This window comes from Crinia signifera, chromosome 2, assembly GCF_055691185.1.
Source record: "Crinia signifera chromosome 2, ASM5569118v1, whole genome shotgun sequence".
NCBI lineage: Eukaryota > Metazoa > Chordata > Amphibia > Anura > Myobatrachidae > Crinia > Crinia signifera.
The window spans coordinates 393305186-393327336 of NC_139218.1; the positions used below are offsets into that span (position 1 = coordinate 393305186).

Genomic DNA, 22151 nt, shown 5'->3' on the forward strand with positions numbered 1-22151 from the left:
ATATATTATTATTATACGGCACAGCAATTATTATTATATATTATTATTATACGGCACAGCAATTATTATTATATATTATTATTATACGGCACAGCAATTATTATTATTATATATTATTATTATACGGCACAGCAATTATTATTATATATTATTATTATACGGCACAGCAATTATTATTATATATTATTATTATACGGCACAGCAATTATTATTATTATATATTATTATTATACGGCACAGCAATTATTATTATTATATATTATTATTATACGGCACAGCAATTATTATTATTATATATTATTATACGGCACAGCAATTATTATTATATATTATTATTATACGGTACAGCAATTATTATTATATATTATTATTATACGGCACAGCAATTATTATTATATATTATTATTATACGGCACAGCAATTATTATTATTATATATTATTATACGGCACAGCAATTATTATTATATATTATTATTATACGGTACAGCAATTATTATTATATATTATTATTATACGGCACAGCAATTATTATTATATATTATTATTATACGGCACAGCAATTATTATTATATATTATTATTATACGGCACAGCAATTATTATTATATATTATTATTATACGGCACAGCAATTATTATTATTATATATTATTATTATACGGCACAGCAATTATTATTATTATATATTATTATTATACGGCACAGCAATTATTATTATATATTATTATTATTATTATACGGCACAGCAATTATTATTATATATTATTATTATACGGCACAGCAATTATTATTATATATTATTATTATACGGCACAGCAATTATTATTATATATTATTATTATACGGTACAGCAATTATTATTATTATATATTATTATTATACGGCACAGCAATTATTATTATATATTATTATTATACGGCACAGCAATTATTATTATATATTATTATTATACGGCACAGCAATTATTATTATTATATATTATTATACGGCACAGCAATTATTATTATATATTATTATTATACGGCACAGCAATTATTATTATATATTATTATACGGCACAGCAATTATTATTATATATTATTATACGGCACAGCAATTATTAATATATATTATTATACGGCACAGCAATTATTATTATATATTATTATACGGCACAGCAATTATTATTATATATTATTATACTGCACAGCAATTATTATTATATATTATTATACGGCACAGCAATTATTATTATATATTATTATTATACGGCACAGCAATTATTCGCTCTGAAGTGATCCTGAAACAACGAGCCAATTATCCTGAGTGCCTCTTTACATGTTTATTTATTGTGTTCCTAATGAGCCACTTTCCTCACAATCTATGTGGTGGCCCCAATGTTTTTGTATTTATTTTGGTGTTTGTCTGCATGCTGTTATTAATGTTGTTCTAATGATGATGTCCCTATTTATTTACATGTCTCGCTACCCTAATGATATGTGAGATGTTCTCCTCCAACAGCAACTAACATTCATACATTTTCAATATGTGTTAAGTAACCCTACAATTCCCACATGTACAGAGGCAGAACTGTGGGAGGCAATGGAGTCATCTGCCGCCGGGCTCCTGCTCTCAAGGGGGCTGCAGTTCACTTCCAACTATGTCCATGTCGCCTGTGTCGCATTCGGGTAAAAAAAAAAAGTGAAGAACCCATGTCGACCTCGCGACCTGTAGACCGAAAGTAATGTTGACTGTTTCACCTGTCTACATTCCATATGTCGGTATTTTGACCTTGTCGGGATTTTGTCCTTGTCTGTATTTTGACCGGCGGGATTTCATACCCAATCCATATATATACCTATATATATATTTTTTTTTTTTCAGTTCTTGCTCACCTAAACTTTTAGGTTTATATCTCCTCTAGCAGTTTACCGTTTACCTTTGAACCACGTCAGGTTATTCACTGGACAAATGGGCTTTTGAGCGGTAATGTAGTCCCGGGCCTGCGGCGGAAGGATCACACTTTGTGGGCGGCGAGTTCAGATCTTACAGAACAGTTCTCACCAGTGCTCACAAAGGCGTAAAGCGCAATGTCGTAGCAAAGTTACTATACCGGAAAATGTGCAGAAGTCACTGGGGACTATATGACCGCTCTCGGATCTATAATAATGCGCAGTATGGGACTCAGCAGGTGTATTAATCCTTGTGAAGTGATAAAGTACCGGCCCATCAGCTCCAACTGTCATTTTTCAAACCCAGCCTGTAACTTAACAATTAGGAGCTGATTGGCCGGTGCATTATCACTTCTCCAAGCTTAGTACATAGGCCCCAATGGATTATTCCTTACTGTACGTACAAAAATTCTCCCCATGTGCACCACACTGGTATTATAGTACCAGGACACTGGCGCAGTGTAAGTTCCGGAAGCTCCATCACATATTACTCATTACTGTGCTGATGTAATGTGTCATTGTCACTTACACCGTGACATTTCCACCCCCAGTAAAATGAAACGCTCCATAAATAAAGCACTGTTTACCCCAAGTGCCGCAATTTTCCAGGAAAATGACTGAAGTTGGTTGTATGAAGCTTGTTCCGCATAGAGGAGGATTTCACACCCGATTCTCCGATTCCCCGCACCAATCACTCGTTCTGCCCCCTCCAGCGACAGCTCTTCTACAGGCACCGGGCTCGAAAAATGAGTACAAGCAGAGCCAGATTAATGTCTAAATGGGCCTGGAGCTGAAAATGATCAAGGACCTTTTATGCACAATAATAGGGGTTGTGGCCAGCACCTAATAATGTGTGTGTGTGTGGGGGGGGGGGGGGGGGGGGGGCAGTGTTCTGGTTGGGTGGTCTGCTCATGGGTGTGTCTCTATTTGTGTAAATACTTTCAACTAATTATATAGGTACTTGTGTAGTTTCACGGCGCCAGCGCGCGCCACTCTGTTTGAATCTTGGCAGCTTGCCAGACTGCCTTACTTTACTAAGCTACATTATCAGCGTAGCGCCTGTTTGAAAGCTGGCATCTCGCCAGCTGCCTTACTTCTGTAATCTACGTTATCAGTGTAGGCTGGCGCCGTGAAACGACACAAATAACTACCGTACTGTTGACGGGAACAGCATCTCTGTCCCCGGCGCCCCTGGCAAGCCTAGTCAGCGCCTCTCTCACACCACCGGCGCCAGCATGATCCCCTGTCTTTGGCGGAGAGGGGATCATGCTGGCACGGGCGGGGAGGCGCTCCATTTGTTTGAGCTGCAGGAGCGACTCCGACGCTCCATCAATGGTACGCTCCTGCGTCTGAGTAGCTATTGCTGACATGTATGATATGGCAGGTGTAAATGTGTTCCTGAAAAACCCCACCACACCCCCACTATCCACACCTAACCCTCCCGCCCCACCCTAACCCAAACCTTCACTACTTGTAGTCTGAGCCCCCTCTTCTTAGTGCCTAACCCTAATTCTCCTACCCCGCAGACTAGCCATAACCACCCCATCTTAGTGCCTAAAGGTGCCCATACACTATGTGACTTCTCCCCTCAGAGAAGTCGCTGGTGATCCCCAGTTGAGCCACCCAGGAGAATCCCATGCAATCCCAGCCAAGCCTGCCCAGCTCAGAAGCAATCCAAGAGATTGTGCAGCAGCTCACAGGCGCCGATGCGCTGCGCACAGGACCGTGCATCGCATTGGACCTGCTGTCAGTCACCTGCAATTTTTGCGCTTTTACTGCGATTGATTGCTGCAACCGCAGGAAGAGAGCCCAAGTTTCAAGTGAATTGCCCTGTCAGTGTATGGGGCTTTAACCCTGACCTTCCCTCCGCAACCTAACCCTGACCTTCCCTCCGCAACCTAAACCTGACCTTCCCTCCGCAACCTAACCCTGACCTTCCCTCCGCAACCTAACCCTGACCTCCCCTCCGCAACCTAACCCTGACCTCCCCTCCGCAACCTAACCCTGACCTTCCCTCCACAAACTAACCCTGACCTTCCTTCCAGGGCCGGATTAAAGCAGGGGCAAAAGGGGTCAGTACCCCTGGGCCCCCCTCTAGCTAGGGGCCCCCTGTGGTTGGCATGTATTTTTTTTTTTTTTTTTTAGCTAAAGCTTTTGTGCATGGGAGTGGGGTAGTGCTGCAGCTTCATCTATCTGCCAATGTGACAATGATTTATGGTGCTGAGCATAGGGTGCCAAGGCACACTGACTGTGGAATGCATTACTGGGAGTTTACTAAGCCCCATGACACTTGAGGGCAGAGGCTGAGAGGTTTGTGCTGAGCTCTGATTGGTGGAGCTCATTACATGCTTCTCAGGCCCATGGAGGACAGCTGCAGCCTAGTCATGGGAGGGTTTTAATCAGAGGCAGCACTGGGACTGTGAGATCTCCTACAGTTCTACAGAGTAAGGTGCAGAGGGACAAACACAGGCTTTTTATGTGGTATGTACTGTATGTATGTATATATATATATATATATATATATATATATATATATATATACCCCCCCTGCAGTTACCTATTGACCAAGTTTATATTGCCTTTACTCTATGTTTTGACAGTGTAATATTCTCTCCTGCAGTTTGCAGCCAGTAATGACAAGTGCAAGGGGGTCCCCCTGTCTAAAGTGCTCCGGGCCCCCCGAAGGCTTAATCTGGCACTGCTTCCTTCCACAACCTAACCCTGACCTTCCCTCAGCAACCTAAAGCTAGCCATTCATCTACAGATAGATTGTCAGCTTGGGCTGGTTAGAACAAAATCCTGGTAATATCTGAATGACAGTTTTTGGCAGTCTTCCAGCATTTCAAAGCAAATGGTCAACTGTCATTTGCTCTCATCCATTACCAGGATTTTGTTCCAACCAGCCCAATCTGACAATCGATCTGTAGATGTATGGCCAGCTTTACCCTGACATTCCCTCCACAACCTAACCCTGACCTTCCCTCCGCAACCTAACCCTGACCTTCCCTCAGCAACCTAACCCTGACCTTCCCTCTGCAACCTAACCCTGACCTTCCCTCCGCAATATAGTCAGATTTCCAGCGTCGGCATCTCCAGCAATGGCGGTATTTGGACTGCTGGCATCTTGAGCACACCAGAGAATAATAATAATTATTACACACTGTAATGGTGGCACCAGCACAGCGGAACACACGACAACAAAGTGACAGATAAATATTACCCTGATTATTCTGGGAACCAGCAGATTCATACAATATATATATATATATATATATATATATATATATATATATATATATATATATATATATACAGGTTGAGTATCCCTTATCCAAAATGCTCGGGACCAGGAGAATTTTGGATAACGGATTATTCCGTATTTCGGAATATTTTAATATTTCAATGATGTATTTTGAAGTATCTTGCATTTATGCTGTATAAACACATAATATACACACAAATATATTTTATTACCACATAAAATACACACAAATATATTTTAATTGTTCAAAAAACAAGGTTTCAAAATGTGAAACAAAATGTGTGTACTATCTCAGTACTGATTTTGAATGCCAAGCAATCATTGTCTTGTACATATATAGTGCCAGTTACATATCATGTCCCCAGTGATGCTGTTTCAAATGTCCCCAGTGAGTTTTTAGCAAAAAAAAAATTTTTTTTCACTTTCTGGAATGTCCGTATTTCGGAATAATTCGGATAACGGATATTCGGATACGGGATACTCGACCTGTATATACATACACACACACACACACGTACGTAATCCTGCACCTGGTGGGAACCGCAGCTCTTATCTCTGCAGTAACAAAACTCCCTAGATTTTCTCATAACATCTAGCAGGAGAAATCTCCCGTCTCACCCACATCTCGCCCGCAGCTGTCTGGGCACAGTTACGTTATGGACCGTTATCAAAGACACAAGCAGCAACTGTGCTCCGTGTATTGCCCATGTTACACTTATTCCTAATAGCCGCACATGCGCTTCCAGCTACGGCCCATGTCACTGTGGGGTAGATGGATGAAGCAGTGATAAGGCAGGAGAAGTGATAAAGTGTCTGGTACTTTATCACCGGCCAATCAGCTCCTGACTGTTAAGATACAGGCTGGGTTTAAAAAGGGACAGTCAGGAGCTGATTGGCCGGTGATGATGTACCAGGAACTTTATCACTTCTCCTCCCTTATCACTGCTTCATACATCTACCCATGAGCGCGGTATGCCGTCCTGTAGCGCAGGAATGACACAAGAAGTCTTGTACCAAAGAAAGAAAAATACTCGTCACGTTTAAACTCCGTTACTGTTGAATATTAAACACGTATTATATTTGTATGTCAGCCATTTTGTATATTTGTATTTTCATTTGGTCACTGGCTGGTATAATGGCATTGAGGGATTATAGCCCCACAGATACCAATTGCAGGGACCGACTCAGAGATGTACGCATTGCTGATATCTAGAGTTCTGTGATTATTTCCGGTGGGTGTCTCGTACATTTCCAGGATTTAGAATATCTGCGCTGATCTGCAGTGTACAGAGCCGCAGCTGTGAGGCAGGTGTGAGACAGGTGGGTGAGGTGGGGTGACTGCGTCCAGCCTGTGGACACAGAGAAGAACGTGCCTTGTGCACCTAGCGTGTTCTATGTCACTGATCACATTCTACACTCAAGGCCTTACTCTAGTTCACTCTTTCTGACAAAATCCTTCTTAGATGGACAAAACCATGTGCACTGCAGGGGGGAAGATGTAATATGTGCAGAGATAATTCGATTTGTGTGAGTTTTTTTGTTTCTGTGCAGGGTAAATACTGGCTGCTTTATTTTTAGAGGGAAGGGAACATTCACAATAATTATTTGAATAAGACAAATCTATATTCATGTATATATATATAAGTGAAAAAGAGAGACGCTTCTAGTAGCCCAGAGGCAGCGGACGCTGCGGGGGACACAGGCGGCAGTAACGTAGAGGCAGGCAGGGGGAGCCGGGAGCTGTCAGCGCTGGAGAAAAAAAAAGCCCATGCAATGAATGGGCGGCCTGTGATTGGCTGAGCACTCTCTCCAGCTTCTCCAGCGCTGACAGCTCCCGGCTCCCCCTGCCTGCCTCTACGTTACTGCCGCCTGTGTCCCCCGCAGCGTCCGCTGCCTCTGGGCTACTAGCAGCGCCCCCCAGCCACCTCGCAGCGTCCTCCACCTGCCACCAGGATGTCCCTTGCCCCCCTGCTCCCTCCACCTTGTAGCTCCCCGGGAGTTGCAAATGATACATCGCATGTGATGTATCATTTGCAAAACTTGGCACATCAGTGCCTAATCGTGTGTCCCCCTCCCGGGGAGCTGCAGGGGGAAATCAGGTCCGACTTGTCCTTAGGACAAGTCGGACTAATGTATGGGGGCCTTAACACTCTCTGCACATGTTACATCTGCCCCACCTGCAGTGCACATGGTTTTGTCCATCTAAGAAGGATTTTGTCAGAAAGAGTGAACTAGAATAAGGCCCTCAGAGAGGTGTTTTCTCGATACAGAGAAGCATTTTCTATTAGGGCTAAATTTCCTAAGATGGGCTTTCTACTGAAGATGGGATGTTGCCAGAGGCACTGTAAGAGAGGAGGCCCGTGGGCAGTCTCCTCCGCTCGGGCCCCCTCCTCTCTCCCGGCCTCTGCAGCGCCGCTCTAGTGCTCAGTGCAGTACAGTGTGAGCACTAGAGGGCTCAGACTCTGAAAAAATTGCACCATGGCCATTTTTTTGGTGATTCCGCCAGTGCTGCTGCCTTCATCGTGGGACTCCAGAGGGGTATAGGCAATGGATGCACCCATTATAAATACGCCACAGGATGTTGCTCACACCAACCAATCACATTCTATTATCTTCTAGAAGGTGCTAAATAAATAAGTAGGATGTGATTGGTTGCTATGGGAGACATCCCATCTTCAATAGAACTCCCACCCTAGTAAATTTATCCCATTGTGTAAAACAAAATAGATTGAAGCCGACGTGAGGTCACAGCCCAGCGCCACAACCCCAGTATGAAGGGTGGTGCCACCCAGTGCCCGCGCTGGTCCAGCCGAGGCATCCTGGTTCATTATAATGGTATTACAGCTATTGCGGAACTACAAGTTCCAGCACCTGGGTGTGGTATATTAGGTCGACAGCAAAAGGTGCTTGTGTGGACCTTCCGACCACGCAGCCTGTAACATGGCAGTTAGGGGCAGATTGGCTGCAAACTTTATTCCTCTCCAAGGCTTAAGGCCCCCTTACACTGCACCGATATATATATCGGATGCTGAAATTGGACGCAATTTCCCTTGAACTACCCCTGGACCTTCCCGGGAGTGATTCCAGCCAATTTGTACTTTGGTGTCATTTTTTGCATAAGATATATCTCATGCAATGGATCAAGCTGAGATAAATCCCATAAGATATATGGTCTCCCTTATGGCATACCATTGTACCATACGATATAGCTGATGGGCTGGATTAGGGGCTAGAGGGACTGGAAACTGCCAGGCAAACTTTCTGCAATATATCACATGCGCAAAAAGCAGGGCCAGTGCCACCACTAGGCATTTGCCTAGGGTGCCGGCTACTGGAGGGAGCGGTACTGAGCCGCCGAGGAGAGGTACCATAGCAGGGAGCATTCCTTCCCCCCTCCCAGATCCAGCAAGTTAATCAATGCTGCCCCCTGCAGTATCGCCCGCACCCCCCCCTCCCCTGCTGGTCAGCGGGAGTCAAGCGGTGTATAGTGCCCGCTGAAACCCCCCCCCCCCCAGAGTGGAGAGGGGGAACGGGCGGTGAGGGGGGGGATTGCCTGGGGCCAGGGCAGCCGAGAGGAATACCGGGCCCCGGTAAAATTTTGGGGGTGTGGCCTAAGTGTGTGTGGTGTGGGCACCTCCCACACTTAGGCCACGCCCCCAAAATGTTTAGAGGAGGGTGAAAGAAAACTCTAAAAACTGTAATCTCAGAGGCAGCACACACCTACAGCATGTGCTGTGCTGACAGCAGGCTCAGCATGACTTCTCACGCTGTCAGTGAGGCACTCATGCTGAGCCTGCTGTCAGAACAGCACATGCTGTAGAAGTGTGTGCTACTGTTGCTACCCGGGAGGGACAGAGGGGGAAGGGAGGGGTCGGACCAGGGCCCCTCCAGCAAGCCTGGGCCCGGGTAATTAGTACCTGCTCCCCCCCTCTCTCGGCTCCCCTGCCTGGGGCATAGAAAGGCTTTGTACCGGCCCTGGCAAAAAGCACTCCGTTTTCCATCCGATTCTGATATTTCACAGGTGCGGTCTGACCAACCTAGAGGCTCCTATCCGACTGTCACGGGACCGCGCATCGCATCAGATCGGATGGTAAACACAAACGATGTGGCTCTTTTCAGAAAATATATCGACCCGAATGGTTGGAATCGGCCAAAATCATGCAAAACTGTTCTAACGTAAGGTGGTCTTAAGTATTAGTACTTAGACCCCAGGAGGGTAATTAAATTTCAGGCGAATACACCTGCCTGGCTGAATAGTCACACTTTACGGCAGCTCGATCTCGCACAGAAGTGTCATCTGCTGTGGTATCCAATCACTGAATGTACAGCTGGGTACTGAAGGGGGCCAGACGGAATCCGGGAGGCATGGAAGCCACAGCGATAGGACGCGCATGGTAATGCAGCAGGAGGCGTAGATAGTAGTGTTCTAAAACGCAGCATCGGATCATGAAGTCCCGCAGTCTCCGCAGCTCCTCACTGTCATTGTTACCGCACAGTACTGCAATCTTGTAAAGCCAGTTTCAGCAGACACACGTTACACCGCATTGAGGTCTGACCTCGCGGTGAGTGATTTGGCTCCATTGGGACTAATAAAACAAACAAAAAGAAATAAAAGGGCCCAGATTTTCCCCTGAATGGCTTTGGCCTGACTTTCACTATTGCTGCACGATTATAGTAGTGGAAGTGACGGTGACCGCTGCACTTTGGCACAGACTGCCGGTTAGACTTCCCCATCTATTATGTAACGCTGCACAAAGCAGTTCTGCCATCACCCTTGTCCCCTTTCACCGCGACGACGCTGTTTCCGCAGCTACACATTAACCGCCAGTTCCGGCCTAGCAGCATAATGCTGGCTCACTGTACACTGACTTCTTCTTCCTGTACAATAAAACCCCCAAACAATGCATTATACTCAGACAGTACACGGGGGAGGAATCAAACTGTGACATTTCTATACACCTCTGCAGCTTTTAATGGCCCAGTGCCTGGGAGGGCAGACATTCCGGACTAGAGAAGCTGATCGAGTGGGAAAGGTCACCACTGGAGACCAGGATAGTGCAAGATGAGAGTCAGGAGGGTGGAGGGCCCTGCCCCCGGGATCTTACATTCTACAGGAGTGGGAGTAGTGAGGTGAAGCCCTGCAGGGTGATGCAAAGGAGATTAGGGGGGGGGTTGGAGATGTAGGAGGGTGAAGACCTTAATCTGGATTCTGTAAGGGGACAAGAAAGGAGAGGACAAGTGGATGAGCAGCAGGAAGGATAGATATAAGGGGAGAGAAGGTGATAGGTTAGGTAGAAGGTGGCTGCAGTCCAGGTGGGAGAGGATGAGGGCACGAATAACACCACTTTTACACCGCAAAGCCGGGTCACACCGTGATTTTAGACTCTGCAACCCGGCTTGTGACCCCTTTTAGACCGGCACCCCGACACGGCATAATGCCGGGCAGGTGAGAGAAGAGCATCTCCCAGCACCGGATTTTCCATTGCAGTTAACGTGTCGCAAGGATCCGAGTTACCCAATTACACTGCACAGGGATCCGGGGTGAACTCTGTTTAATGGGCCCGGCTCCGGCCACCTGCCCACCCCCTTCCCTCCACTCACAATCCAAAGCCTCAGCGAGTGAGATACTCGCACATGCGCAGACCACCACCATTGGCCAGGGGATCAGATTCGTCCCAATCCGATTTGCGCCTGACGGATCTTCTTCCTCCTAGTGCTCTCGCTGTCAACCAACGCATTTCACATCAACCAGGATACTCGGGAGAATGCTGCAAGTAATTCAGTGGTAGGAAAAACATACTAATCCCAGTGTACACACACACACACACACACATACACATACATACGGTCTGATTCAGGTGTGTAAGTAAAGCAGAAAAAAAGAAACTGGACAACACCATGCTGCGCTGCAGGGGGCAGATGTAACATGTGCAGAGGTTTAGGGGTACATTTACTTATGCTTCTAAATATAAAAAGCGGGCAACCAATCCGATTCAGTCTATACGTCCACTGTTGCATCCTAGAAAATGTTAGATCATATCTTATTGGTTGCCTTGGGCAACAGCACCCTATTTCATTTTTAGAAAATGTACTAAATGTGCCCATTAGATTAGGGTGGGGGTCTAAGTCCCATTTATCATATAACACTTGTGGCTAATTCCCCCAATAAACCCGTTTTCAGGGATTAACCACAAAAATGAAGTTACCCCTGAATGTGTCACGGAGGGACCACGTGGCCCGCTGCACCATTATATTCTCCCACCACGCCCTAGTGGATGGTAGGGTATGAAATACCGCCTGTCGGCACATGTCGGCTCAAAAGAACCTGTGAAAAACCCCATGTCGATCTTCCCATTGTTGTGTCAACTGAATGATATCCTGAATCTCCGATCCCTGCTATGATCCCCCATAGATGTTTATGGGGCATGCGATGTTGGCCGATGTATCAGTATCAGGAGGAGGCCTGGGGCTACCAGCTTTCTGAGATGGCCCATTGTGGCCTATGGGCTACAGACCGGCGGGGCAGTGCGGTCAGCACGGGGGCAGTGCTGACGGCGCATTTGCGGACCCCCGATAAAGCAGATCACAGGGATGGGCTCCATATGGATCTCGTATTGCAATGTGATCCTGGGCGGTAGATCCCTTCACATGTCGCATTGCTAATGCGTTCCAATAATAAATGTGCCCCATGCAAAAGCAGCCAGTATTTACCCTGCACATAACAATATAACTATCTGTACCTGTTGCACGGCAACATGGCTTGTTCCAGACACAATGTAACTGACAAACAAGAATCAGGCCCAGAGTACGTCAGCGGCTCTGTAATCCAATGCCGCTACAATGGCCGCCTGCCCGCCGTATTATGTTGGGACAGATAACGAGGGAGCGTTGGGGAACTAGACGTCCACATCTATTACTGGGAGAAAGGTCATCGCTGGTGTGTTCCCAGGACATGGCAGTGGTTCAGCTTTTCCTGGCACCACTCACGTTCTCTGTCCACTTATTTACCAACCGGATACAAAAAGCCAGTTTCCCATAGCAACCAAGGCTCTACGACACATCTAGCACAAGTCGGGTAAACAGTAAAATATCCAGGACTTTGATGCACAGGTGCCGCTCAGTAAAATAGCGAATTTCGGTACCAGCATCGGAAGCAGAATTAGTTCCTATATCTATAATATATCTGTCTATATGGTTTATGGATGTTGGTGTTTGTGACAATCATCGTGAAGTCGCACCAACTAATGTATGCCACCCTTGCCCCAGTTCTGCCCGCTTGGCAAACCGCAGCTTTTCAGGGTTGTGTTTTTGCACTTCGAATCCTGTTCATGTAGGCACAAGCCCCAGCCCAGTACTATGGAAATCCTATTCCCCCAGTGACGGTCTGGTCATTACCGCCACACACGTCTCACCCCTGCTAAGCGGTGCTGGATGACCCCACGCCGACAGGATAACACAGGAATTTGCCATAAATATATATATTTTTTTTATTTAAAATTTTCTGCAAAAAATAAATAAGACAGAATAGATTTGTGGTAACAAAAGTACAAATGTGACCAAATAATTTAAAGATCGAAAAATAATAATTATTACAATAAAATAGTTCTATAATACACACATATGTATCATACATGTTACACGGGATCACAGTGCCTGCCAGAAGAACTCATGAAGCTGAAAATGAGTGGCCCCGGGGCCAGCACACATCTGAGGAGATTATTAATAGCGGCTGCGATCTGTGCTTGGTCTCTTATACGATAAGGGGAACCAAATGCAACTTGGGCTCAGGCAGCCCGGCGTTGTGGATCTACAAGTCCCAGCATGCCCTGCCAGCCGAGGTGTCTTCTCCTAGCGCTACCCACACGGGCGGCTGATATGTGACCCCAGTTTGGGGGGGAATGAATCACTGTTTGTTGGAAAACTTTGCTGCAAATATTCTTGCAATGCGATTGGCCTCTTCTTTTGGTAATTCAGCCGCGGTCATCCTGGGCACTGGCCGGGCTCGCCGTCGGAAAGGGATTCCTTTACCTCGCTCCTCGCTTCCAGCCTAGAAAAGGGGAAACCTGGTGAGTTATTCATATATTTTGAAAAATAACGGCTGACTGAAGCATATATTATATACTGTATATATATATCTTGTGTGCTCCACAGCGTGCGCGCACACACACCTACCTCTCCTCAGCCTGCACACCTACCTCCCCCTCTGTGCGCCACAGCAGGCACCTACCTCCCCCTTCTGTGCGCCACAGCAGGCACCTACCTCCCCCTCTGTGCGCCACAGCAGGCACCTACCTCCCCCTCTGTGCGCCACAGCAGGCACCTACCTCCCCCTCTGTGCGCCACAGCAGGCACCTACCTCCCCCTCTGTGCGCCACAGCAGGCACCTACCTCCCCCTCTGTGCGCCACAGCAGGCACCTACCTCCCCCTCTGTGCGCCACAGCAGGCACCTACCTCCCCCTCTGTGCGCCACAACAGGCACCTACCTCCCCCTCTGTGCGCCACAGCACGCACCTAACACACCCCTCTTTGCGCCACAGCATGCACCTAACACACCCCTCTGTGCGCCACAGCACGCACCTAACTCCCCCTTTCCTGTGCCACGGCAAAGAAGATTTATATATAGTTTTTTTCCCATTCTGTGCACTTGCAGCCGCACCTACCCCTGTGTGATGTGTTGACCGGAGAGGATGGCAGTCCCCAGTCACCTGCTGTTTTCCCCAGTGTAATATATACAGCCTCCCTCCTGTTACGCAGACACTTTTAGAACATAGATTTGCAGCATCACAAGTCGTGGTATTAAGACACAGGGAAGTGTTTACCCAGCAAGCCCCCTAATGTCATCACCATACAAAGGCGGTGCTCTTACCCACTGAGCAGCACCTGAGACACAGGATGCTACATATATACAGCTGGCACCAACAGACTGGACGGCTGGAAGGTTCTCCCTGCACTGACAGAGGTGACACCATGCTCATGAATTGGGGAGGACTAAGATCATTTCTCGGGGCTACCAGTACATTCGCAGGTGGCATAAGGTGGATCTACCCGAGTGCTGGGCACTGGGACTCCCAAACAGAAGCTGAAGAAGCACCTCGTGGCTCGCACCTCCCTAACGAGGCATGAAGATGGATTACACGCACAGGGTTACATATGGCATTCTGCACATAGAAATGATTGTGGAATGTATTTGTATGGGTCTGATTCTGAGCAAAGCATAGTAACTGTGCCTGCGGATGTTTGCATGCAGGGTAAATACTGTCTGCTCCTGCATGCAGCATTCTTGCACTGCAGTTTAGATCTGAGCTAGGACAGGAGCTGTGTGACAGGATGGTCCTGCTCAGCAGAGCTTTACCTGACAGCTCTGGGGACCCAGCAAGGAGGAGGTTATGTGACAGTACGCTGGGGATGACGGGGTTACTGGGCACAGCCGACACCGCGGCCACTGAGTAACATCAGATCCCAGGGCTGCTAATATCAGCAACGGCGGATTGTGCAGCGTCAGCCAGAGCCAGCCGGATCCAGATTATCACTGCCTGACCTTTGTACACAGTAACAGCACACGCCAACGTCATGTAACCTCCCCTGCCAGGACACGCAGATAACATGGCACTACGGAGACCGCGCTGAGCCCATCATATGGTGTCTATCACCTGTACACCCCTCAGCACACGCCAACGTCATGTAACCTCCCCTGCCAGGACACACAGATAACATGGCACTACGGAGACCGCGCTGAGCCCATCACATGGTGTCTATTATCTGTACATCCCACAGCACACGCCAACGTCATGTAACCCTCCCACAGCACACGCCAACATCATGTAACCTCCCCTGCCAGGACACACAGATAACATGGCACTACGGAGACCGCGCTGAGCCCATCACATGGTGTCTATTACCTGTACACCCCACAGCACACGCCAACGTCTTGTAACCCTCCCACAGCACACGCCAACGTCATGTAACCTCCCCTGCCAGGACACACAGATAACATGGCACTACAGAGACCGTTCTGAGCCCATCACCTGTACACCCCTCAGCACACGCCAACGTCATGTAACCCTCCCACAGCACACGCCAACGTCATGTAACCTCCCCTGCCAGGACACACAGATTACATGGCACTACAGAGACCGGGCTGAACCCATCACATGGTGTCTATTACCTGTACATCCCACAGCACACGCCAACGTCATGTAACCCTCCCACAGCACATGCCAACGTCATGTAACCTCCCCTGCCAGGACACAAAGATTACATGGCACTACAGAGACCGCGCTGAGCCCATCACATGGTGTCTATTACCTGTACATCCCACAGCACACGCCAACGTCATGTAACCCTCCCACAGCACATGTCAACGTTATGTAACCTCCCCTGCCAGGACACACAGATAACATGGCACTACAGAGACCGGGCTGAGCCCATCACATGGTGTCTATTACCTGTACATCCCACAGCATATGCCAACGTCATGTAACCCTCCCACAGCACACGCCAACGTCATGTAACCTCCCCTGCCAGGACAAACAGATAACATGGCACTACAGAGACCGGGCTGAGCCCATCACATGGTGTCTATTACCTGTACATCCCACAGCACACACCAACGTCATGTAACCTCCCCTGCCAGGACACAAAGATTACATGGCACTACAGAGACCGCGCTGAGCCCATCACATGGTGTATATTACCTGTACATCCCACAGCACACGCCAACGTCATGTAACCCTCCCACAGCACATGCCAATGTTATGTAACCTCCCCTGCCTCCCCTGCCAGGACACAGATTACATGGCACTACAGAGACCGTGCTGAGACCATCACATAGGGTCTATAACATGTACATCCCACAGCACAAAGGAGCGTGGGGGACGGACAGAAGGAGCTGTGATGTCACCGCAGGGCGGCACTATGGGGAGATGCACACAGCTGTGATGTCACCGCAGGGCGGCACTATGGGGAGATGCACACAGCTGTGATGTCACCGCTGGGTGGCACTATGAGGAGATGCACACAGCTGTGATGTCACCGCAGGGCGGCACTATGAGGAGATGCACACAGCTGTGATGTCACCGCAGGACGGCACTATGGGGAGATGCACACAGCTGTGATGTCACCGCAGGGCGGCACTATGGGGAGATGCACACAGCTGTGATGTCACCGCAGGACGGCACTATGGGGAGATGCACACAGCTGTGATGTCACCGCAGGGCGGCACTATGGGGAGATGCACACAGCTGTGATGTCACCGCTGGGTGGCACTATGAGGAGATGCACACAGCTGCGATGTCACAGCAGGGCGGCACTATGGGGAGATGCACACAGCTGCGATGTCACCGCAGGGCGGCACTATGAGGAGATGCACACAGCTGTGATGTCACCGCAGGGCGGCACTATGAGGAGATGCACACAGCTGTGATGTCACCGCAGGGCGGCACTATGAGGAGATGCACACAGCTGTGATGTCACCGCAGGGCGGCACTATGAGGAGATGCACACAGCTGTGATGTCACCGCTGGGCGGCACTATGAGGAGATGCACACAGCTGTGATGTCACCGCAGGGCGGCACTATGAGGAGCACACACACAGCTAGCACCCTGACCCAGCCATAGAAAAGCAAAAATATCCTGTCAGTAACTGGAGAAAGCTTTCTAGGTTAGCCTATATTAGTGACACCAAAATGTTGACATCTTAACACGTGGACTTCCAAATAGTCCATGTGGTTTGCTGGTCAGACTGTAACCAAAGTAGGAAACAAAGTCCAAAAAGAAAATTATTCCCCCCCAAAATGCATGCATCAACCATGGCCACGCTGCATTTGTGTCGACCATTGTCTATGTCGACCTGATACAAAGTAGGTTGACTGTTATTGTCCTACTGAGCACACACAGCCCTCTGCAGCACAGTGCATGCAGTGAGCGCAGTGCATGCAGTGTCCGGGCAGCTGCAGTCGGCAATGCATGTAGCCTCCATGAAAGGGCTAAGCTGATTTTACAGCAAAGAGGAAATATCAGATCTTATTCCACGTCTTGTTTGTCTCGGTGTAAAACCGGTTCTCACCAACAAAGGGAGAAGAGGAGGAAAACATGTTTATGATACAAGACGGCAGGAACCACCTCCCCGAGACGTCTGTCCCTGACCTGTGGGGTTCACTGTCATTGCTCCTCACTCGCACTGTACCTCCCACACCAGCTCCCAGAGAGTCACGTCTGTTTACTGCATTCCCGGGGGAATAGGAGCACCTGCCAGGCAGGGGAGGGTGGGAACGGATGGGGTCCTTGTAACACTTTGCCTTGTGAACATAATGCGACCTATTGTCACACGGTTCTGTACACATGTGCAGAAGCCTCAAACATACATGATGACATGTGGGGGATCGGACAACATGCAGCAAATGAGGTAGAACATAAGTCAGGGATGAGACAGAGGGCCCGATTCAGATTCGAATTTGCAGACCTGCCATTTATCGAAAGATCGCACATGCGCAAAGCCATCCTACGATGAAAACCAGCGACTGCTTTTCATCGCTGGCCATACGGCTTTGGGGGCGGCACCCGGCCATTTAATGTAAGGGTCAGGAGGGGGGTGCAGGATGATCGCACCTCCGAGTAAGTCCATCGCTACTCAGGCCACTGCACACCGATATGGAAAAAATGTAATTTAGGTACTAGTGTAGTTTCACGGCGCCACTGCCCCCGGTGCATGCGATGCGATTTAGCACACACCCACTATCCACGTCAGCCTGAAGCGTGGCGAGCATACGCGGTACTCGTCCTCCCAACCTGTACATACCCGCACTATCCATGTTGGCGTGGAGTTGATTTTATAAAGCCCGAAGCGTGGCGAGCGCAGTGTGCCCCGCGAGGGGAAGCGGAAAACGAGCCCAGCGAGGGGACACTGAATACACGTCAAAAAATCCGCGTTCGCTTGCCACACTTAGGGCTTGTTTTCCGCGTCTGCTCGCCACACTTTATAATGTCGACTCCACACCGACGTGGATAGTGGGGGTATGAACAGGTTGGGAGGACGCGTACTGTGTGCGCTCGCCACGCTTCGGGCTGATGTGAATAGTGGCGGTGTGCTAAATCATATTGCATGCAAATTGCATAAAAATGCAATCCGGGGGCAGTGGTGCCGTGAAATTACACAAGTACCAACATTTTTACTATCGGTGATGGGAAACCATTTGGCTCTCCACCATCGATGCGAAAAGTACTCAACAGCGACCATAAACCATTCATTTGAAATCCTCATTTTTTTTCCTTTTAAAAATCGCTTCACTGCATCCGACATCGACACTGCATCCGACTTAGAATTGGGCCCATAATGAAGAAGCGGTATATAGGCAGATACTTAAAAATAAATTACATATTTTCCATTTTCTCCGCCCCCCACTGAAGACCTAGGAAAATAATAAATGTATTGTACAATCAATATCCGGACGTCTAATATTAGTACATTCTGGTACGCGTGCCGTGTGATCGCATTTACTGCAGAATCCCAGCAATGTCACTTTCCCTGCTCGTCCCATCTACAGATGAATCATCGCAGAGCTCCCTCTAGTGGTGCTCACACTCATTGCTCCTGCTCGCAGGGATGAAATCCGCCAACATTTATTAGCAATTTCGTATATGTGGGCTACAACTAAATGGCTACATGAGTGTTACATGAGTGCGTGCCCAAGGGTACAAACAATACAAAGATAAAAGTAAAGGACTATGGGGCAAATGTAATAAAGCATGGATAGAGATAAATGCCTTCATTCCGGTCTGGTTGGTCCTGCACCCCTTGCCACACAGTACCAATGTTCAGCGCTTTGCGTGTGCGGAGAACGGGTCCTGCGACACACGGTATCAGACCGCCAGTGATTGATAATGTGATGCTGTATGGGACTGGCGACTGCCTCGGTTGTGAACGCGGAAGTGTCGCCACAGTAGAGAGAGACTTAAGGGGCCGGGATCTCCATTGATGGATGGAGATTTCCTGGCCTATTACAAGTATCTGCGACGGGCAACTTGCCCGAACCCATGGGTGCCGCAAGTCACCTGACTGTCTCAGTGATCAGAGGCCGGTGTCCTAGGACGCATCCCAAGATCTCTCCTGAAGCAGGGAGTGTCCTGGAAAACGCAGGTGTTGAGGGAGTGGGCCGCTGAAGTCAGCACTTCTCCCTATTCCCTTCGTAGTGCCAAGTCAGTCAGTCAGCGCTGTGGGCAGGGGAAAATCATTAGATGGTGGATTATATTGCCGCGTGTGCACAGGGGCAGGGGAGGGGGATGATGTGCGTTCAGTGGTGTTCACCTGCTCGTGAGTGAGCAGATCTGTATTGGGCCTTATGTCCCTAGCACAGCTGCCATACAGGGAAAACTAACAGCAGGGTTTAGTGATCACAGTCACACAATGTTAGTGGGGCCCCGTCACCCCCCTCCGGGATCCGCCAATGTTTTGGGGGCACTGTGAGAGATATCGCAGGAATGGATTTACACATCTGGGAAAGAAAAGTAATAAATCATCCAAACGCGGAAAATAAAAACAAAATCGGTTCAGCGTCCACCCTCTGACTCCGCCTCTAACTCCGCCAACCGTTTCGCAGCTCTAAGTGAAGGGAGGCATAAGTGCGAAACACGTCCCAATGCACAAATAAATGTCAAATTGTAACGTTCTGCGCACAGACACAGTATTGGAAATAGACAAATGCCGTTTCCACCAAAGTCGCGCAGTACCAGCTGTATTGGGGAAAGTGCTCACATGAGTATATAGATATTAATCAAAGTATAATGCGATATAAAACACAGACAGAAGCTCACAGAGAATATACAAGTACCAGTAAGCCAGCTCGAAGCAAAAGCTTCGAAAGCTAGTCTGCTACCTTCTGTGTTTGTGCATGTTTGAGAAAGAGATGTAGTTTCACTCTCTGCCAGCAGATGGCAGTGTTTCAGAGACTCCCGGACAGATGATACCACAGAATACAGTATGACTACACCTTGCCCGCAATGCCACACATATATAGTACCATGGATTACACGTACCCTCTGAGCTGCGGATGACGGGAGAGCAGGCGACAGGCTCAGGGCCCTCATGGAAGCCTCTAAGTGCTGCGGTGGGAGGAAGAAGTTTGGAAGCAGGATGGGGTCACAGCTGGACAGGAGGATTATGGGAAAATAACTGCTGCTCTAATGACAACATGTATATAACACAGATTATACTCGGTGAGCAGCCTTTATTCCTGTGCGGTCACTTACACACGCCGGTAACTCTGCACCATGCAATAATTATTCCTCCTATGGGGGACACTGGGCACACTGGGGTATAACACACGGCGGTAGGACCTCAGGATAACTCAGCTCCAGCCCTATTGGCTACCTGGGAATCACAGCAGTGGTACGGACCCTCCCCTAGCATTTACATCTCATTGATCAACAACCCTTGGACACAACACACTCTCAGCTTGGAAACCCAATAAGGGGATTGGTCAGGCTGATAGATCGACAGTGTCTATATAGACAGTCAATAGGTCGACATCAAAAGGTCAACAGGGTGAAAATTTTGAAAGGGTCGATATGCAACAGATCACAAAGTCGACAGGCAATAGGTCGACATGAAAAAGGTAGACAGAATTTTTCATGATTTTTTAAAATTTTAAACTGGCCTGTTCTTACTTCACCATCCATGTCGGCATGGAGGGAGAATAGAATAGCCCAAAGCACAGCGAGGGTACGCGTTACACTAATTGGGGATCCATGTTGACATTGACGCCAATTTTTTTTTTAAACTCATGTCTACCTTGTTCATGTCGACATTTAGTCCCCATTGACATTCCCCATGTCAACCATTGCCATGTTGACCCTTTGAACCTGTCCAACCTTCTGGGGTAGACCTATTAACTGTCTAGCTGATAATCCGCACCCAAAAGGGGATTGGGCGGGGGGGGGGGGGGGGGTTTGCTGTTGGTTACTACTGCCACAGGTAGTTTGGAGAACATTCCAAAAAAGCAGCATCTTCTGAGCGTTCTCCAGAGTTGACTTTTCCCCCGTAGGAGGGAGCTAAGGTGGCAGAGAGTTAGAGTTGGGTGGGTTATATTGTTTCTGTGCAGAGAGTTAGATTTCGGTGGGTTATATTGTTTCTGTGCAGAGAGTTAGATTTGGGTGGATTATATTGTTTCTGTGCAGAGAGAGTTAGATTTGGGTGAGATATATTGTTTCTGTGCAGAGAGCGTTAGATTTGGGTGGGTTATATTGTTTCTGTGCAGAGAGCGTTAGATTTGTGTGGATTATATTGTTTCTGTGCAAAGAGAGTTAGATTTGGGTGGATTATATTGTTTCTGTGCAGAGAGAGTTAGATTTGTGTGGATTATATTGTTTCTGTGCAGAGAGAGTTAGATTTGGGTGAGATATATTGTTTCTGTGCAGAGAGCGTTAGATTTGGGTGGGTTATATTGTTTCTGTGCAGAGAGAGTTAGATTTGGGTGGGTTATATTGTTTCTGTGCAAAGAGTTAGATTTGGGTGGGTTATAGTGTTTCTGTGCAGAGAGTTAGATTTGGGTGGGTTATATTGTTTCTGTGCAGAGAGAGTTAGATGTGTGGATTATATTGTTTCTGTGCAAAGAGAGTTAGATTTGGGTGGGTTATATTGTTTCTGTGCAGAGAGAGTTAGATTTGGGTGGGTTATATTGTTTCTGTGCAGAGAGTTAGATTTGGGTGGGTTATATTGTTTCTGTGCAGAGAGTTAGATTTGGGTGGGTTATATTTTTTCTGTACAGAGAGTTAGATTTGGGTGGGTTATATTGTTTCTGTGCAGAGAGTTAGATTTGGGTGGATTATATTGTTTTTGTGCAGAGAGGTAGATTTGGGTGGGTAATATTGTTTCTGTGCAGAGAGTTAGATTTGGGTGGGTTATATTTTTTCTGTACAGAGAGTTAGATTTGGGTGGGTTATATTGTTTCTGTGCAGAGAGTTAG

At 47.7% G+C, this 22151-nt stretch overlaps 1 protein-coding gene across 1 annotated transcript in view; it reads right to left on the reverse strand.

Moving 5' to 3' along the window:
• Positions 1 to 12666: 12666 nt before the first annotated feature.
• The window catches only part of C2CD3 (C2 domain containing 3 centriole elongation regulator), a 46960-nt gene continuing 37475 nt past the window's right edge, over positions 12667 to 22151 (reverse strand). Inside the window, exons 32-33 of the mRNA XM_083170471.1 lie at positions 20224 to 20332; positions 12667 to 13239 (exon numbers count right to left, since the gene is read on the reverse strand). Of these exons, the coding sequence (XP_083026597.1) occupies positions 13096 to 13239; positions 20224 to 20332 (253 nt within the window). The 3' untranslated portion in view covers positions 12667 to 13095. The remainder of the gene's footprint in view (positions 13240 to 20223; positions 20333 to 22151) is intronic.